Source organism: Triturus cristatus, chromosome 10, assembly GCF_964204655.1.
Source record: "Triturus cristatus chromosome 10, aTriCri1.1, whole genome shotgun sequence".
Lineage (NCBI taxonomy): Eukaryota > Metazoa > Chordata > Amphibia > Caudata > Salamandridae > Triturus > Triturus cristatus.
This window is the reverse complement of record NC_140593.1, coordinates 624,573,236-624,591,597: the sequence shown is the minus strand read 5'-3', so window position 1 is coordinate 624,591,597 and position 18,362 is coordinate 624,573,236. Positions and strand designations below refer to the sequence as shown.

The 18,362-nt window shown below is 43.8% G+C and overlaps 1 protein-coding gene across 7 annotated transcripts in view; it reads right to left on the bottom strand.

Annotated features, from left to right (window-relative positions):
- Positions 1 to 18,362, bottom strand: part of LOC146789809 (ankyrin repeat and fibronectin type-III domain-containing protein 1-like) — a 2,714,698-nt gene that overhangs the window by 318,496 nt on the left and 2,377,840 nt on the right. For all 7 annotated transcript variants that reach the window (XM_085632159.1, XM_085632158.1, XM_085632162.1 and 4 more), the window contains one exon: positions 672 to 866. In XM_085632159.1, coding sequence (XP_085488285.1) covers positions 672 to 866 — 195 coding nt within the window. The remainder of the gene's footprint in view (positions 1 to 671; positions 867 to 18,362) is intronic.

The following is an 18,362-nucleotide window of genomic DNA, read 5'->3' as shown; positions in this document are numbered from 1 at the left end:
TTTGGAGGGGAGATGGCATGAAAGCGGCCTTCTACACCGATACTGCGTCCAAAACTTCACTTTACAGAGATCTAACTAAATTCGTCCTTACAAAAATTTGACCCAAACTCTCCCATTTTAGAAATGTGACCACATTTTTCCTTAATGGGAATTTGAACCAAAGTCTCGCATTACAGACATCTGATTCCAACTGCTCTATCACAGTAATCTGATATAAGCCTTCCCTTTACTACTATGAAATCTAAATTCTTCATGTTGAGGCCAAACAAAATGTTGTCCGGTACATACAAGATGAAAACCTTTCCAATAAAGGCACCAGAGGGACAAGAAGCCTCTTTTATTCGAAATGTCAGATTCACACTCTCCCATTACAGGTGTTAAATCCAAATGTAGGGATCACCTATTTGCGAGGGCAATCAAAATCAATCCAATCAAAAGGTCTAGTTGCACTTTTAGTTCATAGAAACTGCAATTTTAAATGAGCTGTTATCTCTGGTCCAGCAGTAATCCTTAGAATTGTGCACTGGTTCCACACACCCTGTTGTAAAGTAAAGGGATTCCTGGCAATCAGTCATAAAATCCAACAGGGAGAAATAACATTAGATCCATACATTTAAAATTCCCCCTCCCTGACTACTGGTTTTAAATTCCCCTTGCAAGGTTCTACTTACGGGCGTGTTCAAACCCCGCCTTCATGCGCTTGTAGAGCCGGTAGCGCCACTCCCAGGCCTTCAGCTGCTTCTCTTTCTCAGTGCAGTCGGCAGTCGGGACCTCATTCACCACTTGAGCTGTTAGATCATTGACCCTTTGCTCAGCTTCACGCACCAGGGTGGACAAGTGCAGTGAGCGGCTCTCCATGCTCATGACTGTGGGGTTGAGAGTAAAAAAACAAAAGAAAGATTACTAGCTGTATTAGCATCAGAACTAACTCTGCATGTGTGTGGTTGTGCGCATGCGTCTACGGTAAAGGTTCCATGGGAAATATGGGACCATCTACGCTAACAGGTTCTATGACCCTGCTTCCGTCCTCATCATTTGGAATTGACCAGATAAAAATACATGCTAAATTAAAACTGCTCCATGGTTAGTAAACAACTGTTGATGAACCCGGGGCAAAGTATAACATTGTCTCTACATCCCGTACAATTTCCTTTCGTTGACAGCTTTTAACTTTACCACCTCTTAGAAGTCAATTTTCAGGACAATCTACATGCTATTCAGATGTTTCCTTGGAAAAAGGATCCCTAACCTTCCCTGCAGTTTTTTTATATTTTGTAAAGGTGCAACAGTTTTTGGACATTAAATAGATTTTTCGTAGATTTCGGAAAGTTTTAACACAATTTTATTTGCCTGTGTCACTAGGCAAGGAGAAAACGTGTTTGAGCCTAAAAAGGGAAGGAGGCATAAGTTATGTTAAGAAGTGAGAGTTACCACTGTCAACAGACTCTTGTGACAAAGTTTAACACTGAGTGAGTGTGGTATTTTATTGTAACAGCACACCGTGAGAGCAAGCTGGGATTGGAAGGAGGCCTGCATAATGAGTCTTTGCAGGAAAGCCAAAAACCTTGTTGACTCAGTCACCTTGACTTTCCTGTCCTCTAAAATTAAATGTGACAAGTGCTTGTATGCCTTTAAGGGCATACCAATGCACAGAGGGGACTGTGAAGAGGTGTTTGAATAAGCAAAAAGTCTGGGATTGTAACACAAAGATGTTGACTACAAATATGAGTGATGGTAATCGATACACAGATGATTCAAAAAGAGGCTAACTGTGTGAGGGGCCGAGACATTAAGGTACTTCAATTAGCATGCTTTCAGAACATTCAGGAATCTTGAAGGCAAATAAATACAGCGAGTGCTGGCTGTACTTTTTTTCTTTACTTTTCGCATTAAAGTGGGACACCTAAATATACAGCTATGGTTCTGTTTCTACATATTTGTCAGTTGTTTCCCAGAATTAACATTTTTCCGGTAGAAATTTAAAGCATTTCAGGATATTTTCATGTATTTTTCTGAGGGCTTGAGCTGTCTCTATCTATTACTCACTAGGCAATAATTTCATAATCCATCAGATCGGCCGGACTCAGGAATCAAGACACTATCTGTGAGGTATAATTATGGAGAAATCTACATATCAGACCCTAAAATTGCATTTACAAATGTATGCATATAGAATCAAGGAGACTAGCCCAGGTGACTGTCAAAAACGTCCTTCATTTATTAAAAGTATTTGGAAATCCACAGTTCAATCGCACTGTAAAACGGTTTTGACTGGGTTTCTGATCTTTCTGTGTAAGAGAAATCCTTTCATTTGTTAGTAATGAGAGATGCAAGTGACAGTGCAGAGCAAAGTAAAGTAAAAAATAAGTTTTCCAGATCAGGACAACAGGGTGCAGTAAACCAAGTGCTAAATTTGAGCTGGTGGTTTCCGGTGCTGGCACCTGCACATCATTCTTAACACCAGCACTAATGACAGTCACCCACATGGTGGAGCTCTCTGGCTAATTTTTTAGATGAGCACAACAGCAGTGTTTAATACTTCTATGTACATTAAAAATGAATATTACCTGCCGCCCATGCCATTCTTACAGCTTTGGGTGTCCTGGAATAGTTTGAATTGTCACCTTGTAGGAGTGCAATTATTATTAGTTGTGTTGGTACTGTAACTGGCAGGGGCTGGCAGGGGCAGTGGGAGGGGCAATCGGTAATGGGACTCCTGAGAGGGATCCTGGAGCTTTTCACAAATTAAGCACTGAGTAAACCTCTTTAGAGGACCAAGCTGTATCCTCGTTGTGTAGTGAATATAACAAAAATCAGACATCTCCAGGTTGTCCAGATATGAACAAGTTATCCAGGTTATCCAGATATGATGCAAGGATGACAAACACTTGGGAAACGTGGAAATCTAAGAAGGCATTTGGAATGAAAGAGTGAGTGTTAAAGATCATAGTGGTTTAAAGACGAAATAAGTATTATATTAACTTTTTTTGTAAAGGTGGACAAAATAAGACCAAGTTTAAGGACAAAACCTTAGGTACAATACATTATTTAAATGGATATTCTGCTAATTAAGGTTCATGGTAGGACACCACTAGGCATTTACTTAACAGAATTGTTTTTACATCTAGGCTTCAAAATGCGTCTACGTGACTTGGTCCGGCGAAAGTGGAGAACCTCTTAGGAGCTACTAACTTTGCAAAGAATCATCTTGAATTCTGGTTTTGACCAAGAATGAGGGAAAATATATTATCACCAAAAGATTTATTTCACTCTCACGTCACTAAAAATCCTTCACCACTTGCTTTTGTAATGAGATTAAGACCCTAGCTGCTTTAAATATTAAAATATTATGACCAACATTGGAAATGTGTTAAGATTTGAGAAACAGGTGGATGATTTCACCACTGCTTCAGAAGTAAGAGTTGTGTTGTATACAGAGCAAACTCAAGGAGATGTTGGATGGAGCAGTGAAACGCTTCAGACACTCACCCACAATCACAGATCTGGGTTGAATCCATCATTGTTCTTTAGCTCACTTCGTTACCCCGGTTCAGACCCAGCCTTATGTGTTGTATACTCCAGGAAAGAAACTGAAGATCACCTATCTTGGCGGAAGAATCAGAATCAGGGAGCCGTCTTGTCCGAGGCTGGCCTTCTCCATAGATTATAGAGTAAGAAAAAAGATACACAGAACCCTTCCAGTATTGCGGAGCAGTAAGATATGCCCTGTCTCCATGGGTTCTGTGCCTTACCCTTCAAGAGGCCACCCTGGAAGTGCACCCCCCAGCTCAATGATGTCCCAACCTAACCCTTCCAGAGGGAACAGTACAGGACCATCCCCATCTCCCCATGGTTTCTTTGATGTGCCCTGCCAGAAAGCACATTTGAGGGGCACTCCTGCCTGTGGGTTCTGTACCCAAACCATCCAGAGAGCAAAGTGCAGTGGCACTGCCCATCCCTCACGTTTTCAGTGATTTTCCCTCACAGAGAGCACAATGGAGGGACACCCACACCCAAGTGGTTTCTGTCCCTCCCTAGCCCTTCCAGAGAGCACAGTGGAGGGGTACTCCCATTTCCTCATGTTATGTGGCGTGCCCTTTCAAAAAGCACAATGGAGCGGCACCGCAGCCCCTGTTTTCTCTGCCTGCTATTCCAGACAGCACAGTGTTGACGGTGGTTCCTAACTATATCATGAACTGCGCAAACGGAACCCCAACGAGCAACAGTAAAAGGAGTCCTTCTCACCCCGATAAACCAAAGTGAAGAAAATAATTGCTTGCCTTGGGCTTCAAAATTGTAACTGACAGCCAACCTACAGAGCAGCAAACATCACCATGGTTACACATTACTAGTTCCATAAACATGTAAAGATTCCGACTTTCATGGTACTGCAACAAAACATCACACCACCTGACGTCATACGTCACCAACCAATACGTAGACGCATAACGTAGTGTCAGGGCCTTGACATCCCAGCAATATTCAGGTAACAGGAAGGTGCTTTTGGACTAGTCAAGTTAGGGATTCCTATCCCAGATCAACAAGGGATCTTCTGACCGGAAGGTTAGAATTTCAACTTTTTTCAAATATTTTACTAATAAAAGGTAAATTATCCCTAAAAGGCCGAGCACATCACATGCTGCCCTCATCAAAGGATGTAACAGGAGCATATCTAGGTGAGGACAGGGATTCCTCCCCTTTGCGTACTGTGCAGTGACACTGGCGAGAGGGTGTGCGCAGTCTCTCTTGCCATATATAAGAGTAGCACAGTAAGGAGAGCCCTTCATTTCACAGTTCTGGATCCACAAACATGTACGTAGTTAAAAAGTATCTACTGTTAAAAAACAGGTACGTGGACACCATTATGGGAAATGTTTTGTGATGAAGAAATCCAATCCTAGGGCCAAAGGCTGGAACACTCCTAATACCTGTCTGCCTCCTTTAACAAATATGACAAGACCAAAAAATTGGCATAGGCTCTCTTGTACTAACCATACTGAAGAAACAGAAAAATTTCCAATGTTTTTGTTACACTACACATGCTGAAAGGAATGTGTGGTAAGTGGAGGCATTGAGTGGAGTGGAGTGACATTGTGTGGTATGGGGTGGAGTGGCATTGTGTGGACTGGAGCACAGTGAGTGGCTTTGTGTGTTGTGGAGTGGTATAGTGAGGCATGAAATGGAGTGGCATTGTGTGGAGTGGCATTGTTTAGAGTGGAGTGGCATTGAGTGGTGTGGAGTGGCATAGCGAGGCATTTTGTAAAGTGAAATGGGAATTGTGGGGTGAGGAGTACAGTGGAGGGACACTGTTGCATGGAGTGGAGAGGCATTGTATACCATCGAGAGGAGTGGAGTGGGATTGGGAGGAGTGGAGTGGCACTGTCTGGCCTCGAGTGGAGTGGAGTGGCATTGTGCGGCATTGTGTTGAGTGGAGTAAAGTGGCATTTTGTGGTGTAGAGCGGAATTTGATTGTGTGGAGTGGAAAGGCATTGTGTGACATGGAGCTGCATTGTGGAGTGTGGAGTGGAGCTATGTGATGTGGAGTGGAGTGGAATTGTGTGGAGTGGAGTGCTGTGGTGTGGAACTGTGGGGAGTGGAGGGAAACTGTGGTGTGGAGTGCAATTTTGTGGAGAGTGGACTGGATTTCTGTGGTTTGGAGTGGAATGGTGTGGTATGGAGTGGAATTATGTAGCATGCAATTTCTGGTGTGGAATTCTGTGGTGTGAAGTGGAGCGAAACAGTGTGGAGTGGAGTGGAATTGTGTGAAGTGGTGTGGAATGGAATGAAGTGGATTGGAATTCTGTCGCATGTAGTGGCATGGATGGGAAGTGTGGAGTAACGAAGAAGAGTGGTATGTGTTGGATGGAGTATCATGGAATTTAGTGGCATGGAGTGAAATTGTGTGGACTGAATTGGAACTGTGTGGTGTGGAGTGGAATTGTATGGCATGGAGTGGAATTCTGTGACATGCAGTGAAATTATGTGGAGTGGAATTGTGTGGGTGGAGTGCAGTGGAATGGACTTGTGTGGTGTGGAGTGAAAATGTTTAGCTTGGGGTGGAGCGGAATTGTGTGGTATGAAGTGGAGTGAAATTGTGTGGCATGGAGAGGAGTGGCATGGAATTGTGCTGTGTCAAACTGTGTGGAGTGGAGAGATATTATGTGGCGTTGAGTGGAGTGGCATTGGGAGGAGTGGAATGGCATTTGTGGAGTGGAGTGGCATTGTGTGGTATTGAGTCGAGTGGAGTAGAGTGACATTGTGTGGTATGGAGTGGTGTGGTATTGTGTGAAGTGGAGTGACATTGTGTGGCATGGAAATTTGTGGCATGCAGTGGAATTGTGTGTCATGCAGTCAAGTAAAAGTGTATGGAATTTTGTGCAGTGGTGAGACATGTAGTGGAGTGGCTAGGAATTGTGTGGAGTGGAGTGAAGTGAATAAGAGTGGTATTTTGTGGCATTGAGCGGAATAATGTGGCATGGAGTGCAAATGTGTGGTATGTAACTGTGTGGTGGGGAGTGGAATTGTGTGGTGTGGAGTGGAATTATATGGCGTGATGGTGGAGTGGAGTGAAGTGGAATTGTTTGATGTGGGTTGGGGTGGAGTGGAATTGTATGACATGAGTGGAGTGGGATTGTGTGGCATAGACTGGAGTAGCATGAAATTGTGTGGTGTGGAATTGAGTGGCATGGAGTGCAGCGGCAGTTTGTGATGTTGAGTAACATTGAGTGGCATGGACTGGAGTGGAATTCTTTGGAGTGAAGTGGATGGGAGTGTAGTTGTGTGGTGTGGAATTGTGTGCCATGGAGTGTAGTGGAATTTTATGGCATGGAGTGGAGTGGCATGGAAATGAATGGCGTGGAACTCTGTGATGTGGAGTAGAGTGGCATTGTGTGGCATGGAGTGACATTGTACAGTGTGGTGGTGTGCAGAGAAGAGTGGTGGAATTGTGTGGCATTGAGTGGGGTAGAATTGCATGTTGAGTGGAATTGTGCGGCGAGTATTGGAATTGTGTGGAGAAAAATTGTGTGGCATGGAACTGTGTGCATGGAGGGGAGTGGCATTGAATTGTGTTGTGTGGAACTATGTGACATGTAATTGTGTGGCGTGGAGTGGCATTGTGAAGTGTGGTAGTATGTAGAGGAGAGAAGTGGAGTGGAATTGTGTGGCATGGAGTGGGGTGGAAATGTGTGTAGTTGAGTGGAATTGTGTGACATGTATTGGAATTGTGTGTAGTGGAGTGAAATTGTGTGGCATGGAACTGTGTGGCATGAAGGGGAGTGGTGTTGAATTGTGTGATGTGGAACTATGTGACAGGTAATTGTGTGGCGTGGAGTGGCATTGTGTGACATGTGGTGGCATTGTATGACGTGGAGTAGCATTGTGTGGCATGGAGTGGAGTGTAATTGTGAGGAGTGAAGTGTAATTGTGTGGCTGGAGTAGAATTTTGTGGCGTGCAGTGAAACTGTATGTAGTGGAGTGGAATTGTGTGGAGTGGAATTGTGTGGCATGGAGTTAAATTACGTGGTGTGTAAGGGAGTATGTGGAATTGTATGGAGTTGAGTGGAGAGGAACTGTGTGGCATGGTATGGAATTGTGTGGAGTGGAATGGCATGGAATTGTGTGGTTTTGAACTGTGAGGAGTAGAGTGGGATTGTGTGAAGTAGAAGGGAATTGTCTAGAATTTAGTAAAGTGGAATTATGTGGTGTGGAATTGTGAGGCATGGAGTGGAACTGAATGACAGTGAAGTTGAATTTTATGGAGTAGAATTTCGAGGTGTGGAGTGGAATTATGTCGACTGAGATGAGTGGTGCGGAGTGGAATTGTGTGGATTGGAGTAAAGTGGAATTGTGTGGCTTGGAATTGTCTGACATGGAGTGGAATTGTGTTGTGTGGAGTGGAATTGTGTGGAGTCGTTGGGGAGTGGAATTGTGTGGTGTGGAGTGTTATTATGTGTTATAGAACTGTGTGGCATGAAGTGGAGGGAAATTGTGAGTCATGAAGTGGAGTAGAATTTTGTGGCGTATAGAGGAGTTCAATTGCATGGCACAGAGTGGAACTGAATTATGTGCCATGGAGTGTAATTCTGTGGCATGGGATTGTGTGGTATGGAGTGGAATTGTGTGCTGTAGAATTGCTTGACATGGAGTGGAATTGTGTGGTGTGGATTGGAATTGTGTGTCATGAAATTCTGTGGCATGGAGTGACGTGGAATTATGTGGTGTGGAATTGTGTGAAATGGAGTTGAATTGTGTGGGGTGGAGTGATGTAGAACTAGTGGAGTCCTGTGGATTGGAATTATGTGGCACGAAGTAGAGTTGAATTGTGGAGTGGGGTGTGGAGTGGAACTGTGTGGCGTGGAGTGGAGTAGCATGGAGAGGAGCGGTATAGAGTGCTTGGAACTGTGTGGCATAGGATTGTGAGGCCTAAAGTGGAGTGGGATTGGATGGCATGAAGAGGAGTTGAAATGTGTGATGTGGAGTAGAGTGAAATTGTGTGGCATAGAGTGGAAATGTGTTGAGTGGAGGGGAATTGTGTGGCATGGATTTGGGTGGGGTAGAGTGGAACTTTGTGGTGTGGAGTGGAATTGTGTGGGGCAGAATTGTGTGGCTTGGAATTGAGTGGTATGCAGTGGAACTGTGTGGTGTGGAGTGAAATTATGTGGTGTGTGGTGGAATTGAGTGGTGTGGAGTGCAGTAGGAGTGACAATGTGTTGCATGGACTGGAGTGGAGTGGAATTTTGTGGAGTTGAGTTGTGTGCTGTGGAGTGGCATGGAACTGCATCACATGGAAGTCTTTGGCATGGAGCGGAGGGGCATTCTGTGGCATTGAGTGGCTTTGTGTAGTGTGGAGAAGAGTGGAATTGCATGCCATGAAGTGGGTGGAATTGTGTGGGGTTGAGTGTAGTGGCATGGAATTGTGTGGTGTGGCAATGTGTGGCATGGAGTATAATGGCTTTGTGTGGTGTGGTGTGACAATGTGTTGCATGGACTGAAGTGGAGTGGAGTGAAATTTTGTGAAGTGGAGTTGTGTGGTGTGGAGTGGCATGGAACTGCATGGCATGAGACTCTGTGGCTTGCAGCGGAGTGGCATTCTGTGGCATGGAATGGCTTTGTGTAATGTGGAGAGGAGTGGAACTGTGTGCCATGGAGTAGAGTGGAATTGTGTGGCATGTAGTGGTGTTGAATTGCGTGATGTGGAATTGTGTTACATGAAATTGTGTGGAGTGGCATTGTGTGGCATTGTGGAGCATGGAGTAAAATTGTGTGGCATGGAGTGAAGTGGATTTGTGTGGAGGACAGTAGAATTTTGTGGCAGGAATGGAATTGCATAGTGTGTAGTGGAACTGTATGAAGTGGAGTGCAGTCACGTCTGGCATTATTCACGGGTGGGGGCAGAGGGTCACTCAGGGAGTGGGTGGTAAATGTAATAATACATTTTAAAAACGTACCTGTCAGCCGGCAGGGTCTCGTGTTTTCTCAGCTTCTGCTCCTGCTCTCAGGAACAGGAAGCAGGCAGCCTCCCTCCCCTCCCCTACACCAATCACAATGCTGCAATGGCAGCATTGTGATTTGTCAGGAAGGCGCCCTAGCCAGGCTCCTTTGAGGAGGCCATTTTCTCCATGTAGGCTGCATTGCAGCCTGCATGGGGAAAGGGCAAAGTGTGCATGACTGGTTTGGGCTGCCCCAGGAGGCCGGCCAAATTAGTCATGGTCACTCAGGAGTGGGTACACCACTCCTCCCCTGCCCAGTCCTGCTCGTAGACCAGCCCCACCCACCTGCCTGCCCACAACCAAACACTTCTGCTTTCTCATAGTGCGAGAAGCAGAAACATTAAATGGTAGTTTTACCAAGTAATGTTTCTGGTTCTCGCACTGCAAGAAAGCAGTGGGGCAATGCTACTCTGCCCTAGTGGAGGAACCACCCCTGGTGGAGTGGAATTGTGTGGAGTTGAGTGGAATTGTGTGGCATTCATTGGGGAGTGGAGTTATGTGGTGTTAAGTGGAGAGTTGAATTGTGTGGTATGAAGTGGAATTGTGTGGCATAGAATTATGTGGTATGGAGTGGAGTGGAACGGCATGGAGTGGAGTGGAATTATGTGGGATGGAGTGGAGAGAAGTGGAATTGTGTGTCATTGAGTGGAATGGAATTGTTTGTCATGGAATGGAATTGTGTGGCGTGGATTTGTGTGTTGTGGGGTGGAGTGGCATTTTGTGGCATGGAATTGTGTGGCATGGAGCAGAGTGGAATTGCTTATGGTGGAGTGGAATTGTGTGGTGTGGAGTTGAGCGGCATGGATCCATGCAGCCTAGAACTGTGTGGCATGGAGTGCAATTGTGCGAAGTGGAGTGGAACTGTGTGATGGTATTGTGTGGATTGGAGTTATGTGATGTGGAGAATAGGGGAATTGTGTGGCATGGAATGGAATAGTGTTGAGTGGAGTGGCTTTGTGTGAAGTGCAGTTGTGTGGCATACAATTGTGTTGGACAGAGTGGAGTTGAATTAGATGGGATGTAGTGGAGTGGAATTGTGTGTAGTGAAGTGAGCTTGTGTGTAGTGGAATAGAATTGTGTGAAGTGGAGTGGAATCGTGTGGCATGGAGTGGAGTGAAATTGAGTGGCATGGTTTGTAGAGGCATGGAATTGAGTGGCGTGAAATTGTATACCATGGAATTGTGTGGAGTGGAGTGGAACTATGTTGAGTGGAGTGAAATTGTTTGAGTGGAATTGTGTGACATGGAGTGGAGTGGAAAGGTGTGGCATGGCATTGAATTTTGTGTAGTGAAGGTGAATTTGGTGGAGTGGCGTTGAGTCGAAGTGTGTGGAGTGAAGTGGAATTGTGTGGCATTGAGTGGCATGGAATTGTGTGGAGTGAAGTGGAATTGTGTGGATGGAGTGGAATTGTGTGGTGTGGAGTGGAATTGTATAGTATGCAGTGGAGTGGAATTGTGTGGCGAGGAGTGGAACTGTGCAGTGTGGAGTGGAGTGAAGTGGCACCTTTTGGTGTGAAGTGGAGTGGGACTGTGTGGTGCTGTGTGGAATGGCATTGTGTGCCATGCTGTGGAGAAGTGTGGCATTGCGTGGTATTTTAAAGTTGCCAAATTGCCACTGAATTACCTCTAGTGCTTCAAAGCCGTGCGCTATATAAATGCAATTATAATCAATGTGTTGCCAATTACCTGAACATAGGACCTTTTGTGGTCATCTGATGCCTTTGATCCGATGCAGAAGCTTCTTTGTATAGGCAGGGCTTCTTCGAGAATGGACTTGTTTATAACTAAATGCGTTTTAGACCGGGAGGGCCTAGTGGGTGAGGGAGCAAAATACATCATACGGTTGGGCATAAAGGAGATGGGCATCATTGTAGAGCTACAAATGTTAAAATCCTTTTCCAAACAAGAGTAGTAGACGTGTTCAGTACTCAATCATAATAGAAAACGATATTGAGTAACAGTCACCTTGTTGTAAGAAGAGGTGAACAGAACAGACTGTCAGAGGTTTAAACCAAAGATATTCCAGAGTTAAAAATCAAGGCGCTCTAGGACAACTCTCTCAAAAGTTAAGGAGGGGTGTTGGAGGAGAAAAAACTACAGGGAGAACGGGTGGGAGGGAAGAAGAAATATTACCTAAATTGCAGCGTGAGCAGCAGATGGATTCTAATTAAGATTACTCAATTTATGTTTTGTCCATGCCCCGCAGAAAGAGGAAGTGATGCCTTGCGCACTGGCCAATTAGGAGGCAGCAAAGAAAAGTCACAATGATGCCAATGAATGGTAAGCAATGGGCAGGTTCCATATCCTTTATAGTAAACTATACTCCTCACAGTGACAACAGTTTATGCGCTGTCAGCAGGCAAGATCTAAAAAGACCTGGCCCGTACCATTCAATATTCAAAGTGAGCTGAAATGTAACCCTTCAAAGTCCTGTTTTAGAGTACATGGGAATTTAAAGAGGTTTTGCTAAGGCAGCCAGGATACTGTTCAAAAGCTCAAATATGGTGATACAGCCCATAGAATTAGAGCCACATGATATAACTTTTCAGTTGAAGAACTAAATTTTAATCACAGGTTACTTCTCAGCAGCTTATATTCCAACAATCATAAATGAATGTGTGCCCAGCTGCTGTTGTCTTGAACTGGTAGGAGAGATGAAACATCTGATTCCCGAGTGAGGAGATCACAGTTAACAAATTTTCTGCAGGAGTAGAGAAGAATTGGAGCTCCTACCAGTGGTGAAATTGCTAAAGAAATTGCCTTTTACACTCTCCAGATGTATGCAAAGTTCCACGCAAACATGTGACCATTTGCCATGGAGTGAATCTAGTAGTTCCTAGTCTAACTGTTTGTAAGTGTTTCCAAATACTTAACTTTTGTAAAAATGTAACGGCAAATAAATATTTTAAGTCAAGTAGAAATGCAATATTTGCACACAAGACAATGAACAAAAAATTCTGACACGCCTTTTCAACTGTCTTTAAAAGTTCTAGAAGAATCACAGGATTTTCTATGTCAACTTTTACAGGGCTTTCAATCCTATAATTGAGTTGGAAGGACTAGAAACCCCCTCCCAACAAGGATGATTATTCAGTTTGTGAGTTGATCAATGTTCCTAGATTTTCCTCTATTAAGTGTCTGTTTTGCTCTTATTGACATGAAAACAAAGTTTAAACATGTAACTGGTTTGTGGGTATTCACTATGTTGAGGTTGAAAAATCGACCTACCAGGATATTGAACACACAATATTGCCTTTTACTATATTTTTAAGCTAAGTAACCTTAAATTAAGAGTAGTAAATCTATAATTTTATATGTGTATACTTACTCTGACTATAGTGGTTGTTAATACTATTGAGTCAATATTTTGTAGTACGATATTTCTGACCACAATGTTATGACCCTCAACCAGCTGGGCCTCGTGTGCCCGAATAATTCTTTTTACATAGATCCATGCAATGCATTGCTTAGTTTATGGCTATTTACAACAATATGACGTATCCCTGAGCTCTCACCCGCACTGGGGCACAACTGGCTGCCATGCACCAATGCAGGCACCCTGGCTCCACGGTGCCAGGGTGTCTGTGTTGCGAGGATGTTAGTTTTTGTGCAGGAAGTTGTCCCTTCCTACACAACAACAATCATCCTCTCATAAGAAGTGGTTTTGTCTTTCTATGTGTGCTGCAGAGTGCAGTATGCATCGAAAGAGGAGAAACGAATAGAAATGAAAGTATTGCTCCTCGTTGCACCTCCTCACGCCTCCCCTGGCGGGTCATAGGATTCTGCCGCATTCCCAGATTTACAAAACGAAACACCCACAGCAATACCCATGGAACACCCCTTTCACGCAAAGTGATCCTTGAAATGGGCCACAGGGTGGCCTTATATGGCCTTGTAAATATGGAGCATCACACTGCGCCGCTGGTGCATCAAAAAAAGTGATGCAATGGTGGTGCAGGGGGATTATAAATATGCCCCTAAATTATTTATCTATGCTCTTACAAGGCATCTGACAAGTTTTGTACAACTCCAGCTTATAGTCCATAGTTTAGGCACAACAGACAGGACAGCTAATCAATTACAGCACAATGTAAAAAGATGTGGAAGCATAGGACAGATGTACAAACATTGGGAATACCGATTTCCTAATTGCAATTCTCTCCTAATCACAATTAGGAAATCGGTATTCATAACGTAGGAAACTCATTGAGTGTCATTTAGGGATTCCTTGTGGGGCACACAGTTTGCGAACCATTAGGAATCACAGCCCTCACAGGGATGGTGTCCTGCTTAGGTCAGCAGACTTTCATTTCTGTGATTGCTATCTTATAAAACAATTTTAAAAAAACATACACACCATATGCATTTAAAAAGAAAAAAAGAAAACCTTGAAGTTTCATTTTTTTAAAGTAGGCAGTGGTCCGTGGGACCGCTGCCTGCTCTAAAAAACATAATATTTATATTCTCATAGGGGAAGGGGTCCCTTGGTGACTCCTGCCCTTTTGTGAACGAGTTACCATCAGTTTTAAACTGGTGGTAAAATATTACTGTTTTGCGGTTGCAAAACAGTAATACATACCATATCAATTCGGTATTTGGAAGGGACTCCCCTTCCAAATACCAAACCGCAAATGCAAAATACTTTTTGGTAACAAACCACCAAATCATATTTTGTATATTTGAAAAAGCATTTTTCCAGTTGCAAACGGCCCGATTCTGTGAATGCTTTGTACATCCATCATGCCCTGTATTCCCTCCAATAACAGGGGTGAACAGGCTCACCCTAAGCTCTATTAAAGGCTAACATTACTATTAATATAATAAGAACTTTGTAAAGCATGTAGCTACCCAGTTTGGGTTTCCAAGTGCTCTTAACGGCATGTAAGGCAGCACAGTCTAATAGCAGATTTAGGAAACCAGATTTTCAGATTCTTGCGAATGATGGTCAGGGAGGTGCAGATCCTCAGGAGCTCAAGGAGGGTATTCCACAGCCTGTGGCCCAAATAGGAAAAGGAACAACCACACATCTGAGCATGTTTGACTCTCGGGACTGTATAGAGAGATTGATTGCTCGAGCGCAGTGCGCTGGAGGGCTGGTAAGGAACAACCTGTTCTTGCAGGAACTGTGGACCACTGCAGGATCTGGCTTTATGCATAGAGCATAGTGCCCTGAATTGAATCCGCTTCCATCAGTTTTATTAATTCTAATTTTTTAATATGTATAATAGTTTTAGTGCTTGCCCAGTCACTCTGTACATGCCATATGAATATTGATGAACTGGTTTATAGCTTTACTAACCCAAATGTAATGTGGATATTTGTAATTAGTATTCATGAGATTAATTGTTCATGTTTTTTAGCACCTCTGGTGTCAAAATCAAAACAGGAATTGTGCAAATTGACTTGGATAAAAGTTGTTTTTACACTTTTTGTACTTTTATGATCAGTATTTTACTATGGATCGAATAAAGTTTCTTTGATTGATTGATTGAATCCACTTTTCTCCTGCGAGCCGGTGAATGTCGCAGAGGAGACCTGACACAGAAGTGTGTTTTGGTAAGCAGAACAGAAGCCTTGCTGCAGAGTTCTGGACCACTTCACGGCATCTTATAGAGACCTTATGTGCCCTCAGCTAAATAATGTTCCTATAGTCTAACCTTGATCATATCAGGGCCTGAATAACTGTCCTCTGGACCGAGAAAGGGAGCATCCACATGATCTTTTATAGCCATTTCAAAACAACAAAACAAGTCAAAGCCAGTTTGGCCACCCATGGTTTCATAGACAGGTTGGAATCCAGCCAGATGCCTAGGTTCTTTACCTTGCATATTGGTTCTGGAAGTGCACATAAGGTCTTAGACCAGTATTGGGGTCCCCAGCAAAGGGGGTTCTTGCACTGCACGATTACCTCGGTCTTATCGCCGCTTAATTTAGAGAGTTCACTGTGCAATCAGTAACTTTATCAGTCCCCAGATGCAAAAGAATATCTTACAGTGAATGATAGAAATGGAGAAGAGGCTGAGGAAAATTTTGGAGTTCTGTCTGCATTCAGAAAACGTTCTGAGTTCTTATTTTAGGATCATCAATTTATTTGCAGTCTCAACCTTAACCATATTACAAAAAAGGAACACAAGATGTTTCTGTATGACTTCACATTTGAGCGGGACAACGTGTCACGTCATTATGCTATCAAGAAAACGGCAAGTTTGGCATTTTTAGAGACAGCCTTGCAGGAGGAAGGACCCTCCGGCTCTGGATCCTGCTCTATGGGTCCCCCTCTTCCAAATAAGAGCAACTAGATGAGAACTCGATCCGTGCAAAGGACAAAATAGGGTTCTTGCAGGGATGGTCCCTACTTGATTACTTACAAACATTGGCGACACGGTGGCCCTTTCACACTGGCCCTTGTTTGCTGTCATTTTGTGACTTAAATCCTGTGATCCAGCTGCAGCCCAGGGGGGCAGCTGAGGGTTAGTTTGAATGGCTGTCATACAGTTTTAGGGTTATTTCCCATTGACCAAAATTAGATATTGATGATGTCTTGTATCTCCCAATTTGGATGGGCCGCACACCCGTTTAGATCTCCTCAGCCACAAGAGTGCAATGCTTGTCTTTCCATCATCAGAGAAATCAATAACAGACAGATGTCTCTCACTTTTCTCTGATGAGCTGGACACATCCAGGATCCGAGTGTTAGGAGGCAGACAACACTTGCAGAGAAACTCTTATCTGCAAGGGGTAATATCTATGCACAGACCTTCTCTTTGGTCCTTAAAGCAGTAGGCATTTATGTTGTTGATATTTTATGAAAAAGCATTGTATTATGTACAGTCGGCAAACCTCATGTATCAGAACAACATTAATGATTGCGGTAATTTAAACAGTCATCTCAATAGAAAACAATATGAATATTAGGAAAGCCTAGAGAATTTTACTTTACAAATCCCTACTACCTGCAATAGATGAGTCTAAGTTATACACCTCATGGGTATTGCATTGGCTGATCAGTTAGTAACCCTCCTAGTTATTGTATGTCAAGCCATGTACTTGTCCTGGCATACCTCAGAAAGATGACAGTCATGCAGCCGGCCAATGCTTCTCCAGCATCCCCTCTCAAGCGATCAGTCTTTGTATCTGCCCCATCCAAATCTTTCTATCTCTTTATACCCTTCTCCCCAATGATTTTCTATGGAGTGGGGAGGGACATTTGTTGTGCTTCTTTTGTGTATGTACTGTAGGGAATAAACAATGTTTGAGTCAGAAAGCATTTGAAAGGCAAGAAAATGTCTCTAACTCTGCTTTCTTCTTTGTTTAAATTTGCTCTGGCCTTGCAAAGTTAATCACTTACATAGAGATTGCTAGACAGCAGAATGGGAAATATGTCTCTGCAACAATTCCGTTATCTTTGTAACCTGGACTAATGCCAACCTCCCAATAAAATAATATGGCGATTTCCGGCAAACTCTTTTTAGTTTTCTAAGCTCTCACCCTTAGACATACATACTCTAAAGAGTTAGTGCCCTGAATGTATGATATACAATTCGGGCTGATTTGTATGAATGCTTATGTATTATTGTCGGAAATTTGGTTGCTGGTTGGGGGGAGGTGGCAACCGTACTCAAGCAGTAACCACAATTCTTGTCAGGGTGAGACACGAGCCAACCCCAAATTAACCTGTGCTCAACCCTCGGCACAAAAGCAGGCGTAACTCAGAGGCAATATAAAAAATACTTATGCAGTACACAAACAGTAATAAAGTGAAAACACAACCAATTTAGAAAAATATAGTAAAATGTAATGCATTATTTGACAACAAAATGACAAAAATCCAATTAGTACTGGAAATATGTTTTTTAAAAAGTTTTGTGAAAATCAAACACTCAGAAGCAAAAGTGTCAACTGTGGTTATCTAGACACAGTAGACTGGGTCCAAGTCACTAGTTCAGGCCAACCATGATGGAGCACGGGCAGGATACAGCACTGAGCTCAGTCCGCTCAAAAGTACCTTGTGGTCCTGGGCTTCAAGATGCCACATCCTTGGTTGAACTGCATGGGTCAACCCCGAGAAAATGTCGATGTAGAGCAGTGATGCGAGGTTTGGAGCCAAGATGTGTTGTGAAGCGGCGGAGTCGATGACCATCAACGAACAGCTGCGATGTGAGGTCCTGCGTCGTCACTGAGGAAGCCAGCATGGCTTGCGGCGACTTACAGAGTGCTTTGTTACACTGGGCCGGTGTTGGTGTTGGGCTGCATCAGCATCAAAGAAGCCAGCAGGGCTTGCGAACACTTGCACTGAGTTGTATCTGAGTCAAGGACAAACTGTATCGCACTCAACCAGAGTCGATGGTGGGTTGCCTCGCATGGTGTAGAGATGCATGAATTTGCATCGACGTTGATGAAGCCTGTTATGTCCCTGTGGCTTAAACAGGTGCCAGGTGACTGACCCTTAGAGAGTCTCTGGAATCCTAGGTCCACACAGGCAGGTTGGATTCAGCAGGGGAGCTCACAGCAGCAGAGGACTCCTGGTGCAGCAACACCAGGCCTTGGGAAGCAAAGCAGTCCTTGGTCAGCAAACAAGTCGGAAGGGTAGCCTTCACAGCTGGGCAGTCCTTCTTCCTTGCAGAAGTGATCTGAAGATTTGGGTCTCATGGTCCACTAGCTATACCTGGTGCCTAACTGAAGTGGTATATGTGTGTGTAAGTGTGGTAAGTAGGTGACAGCTCCATTCTCCTATCAAGTCAGAGATGGCCCATCCAGCCAACATCTATTCCCATTTGTCTCACTGTTCTGGAGTAATACACATATACCTACTGCCAGCTAAACCTAGCCATATGACCCTGGACACTGGCTGAAAGGACCAAATAGTTGGGAA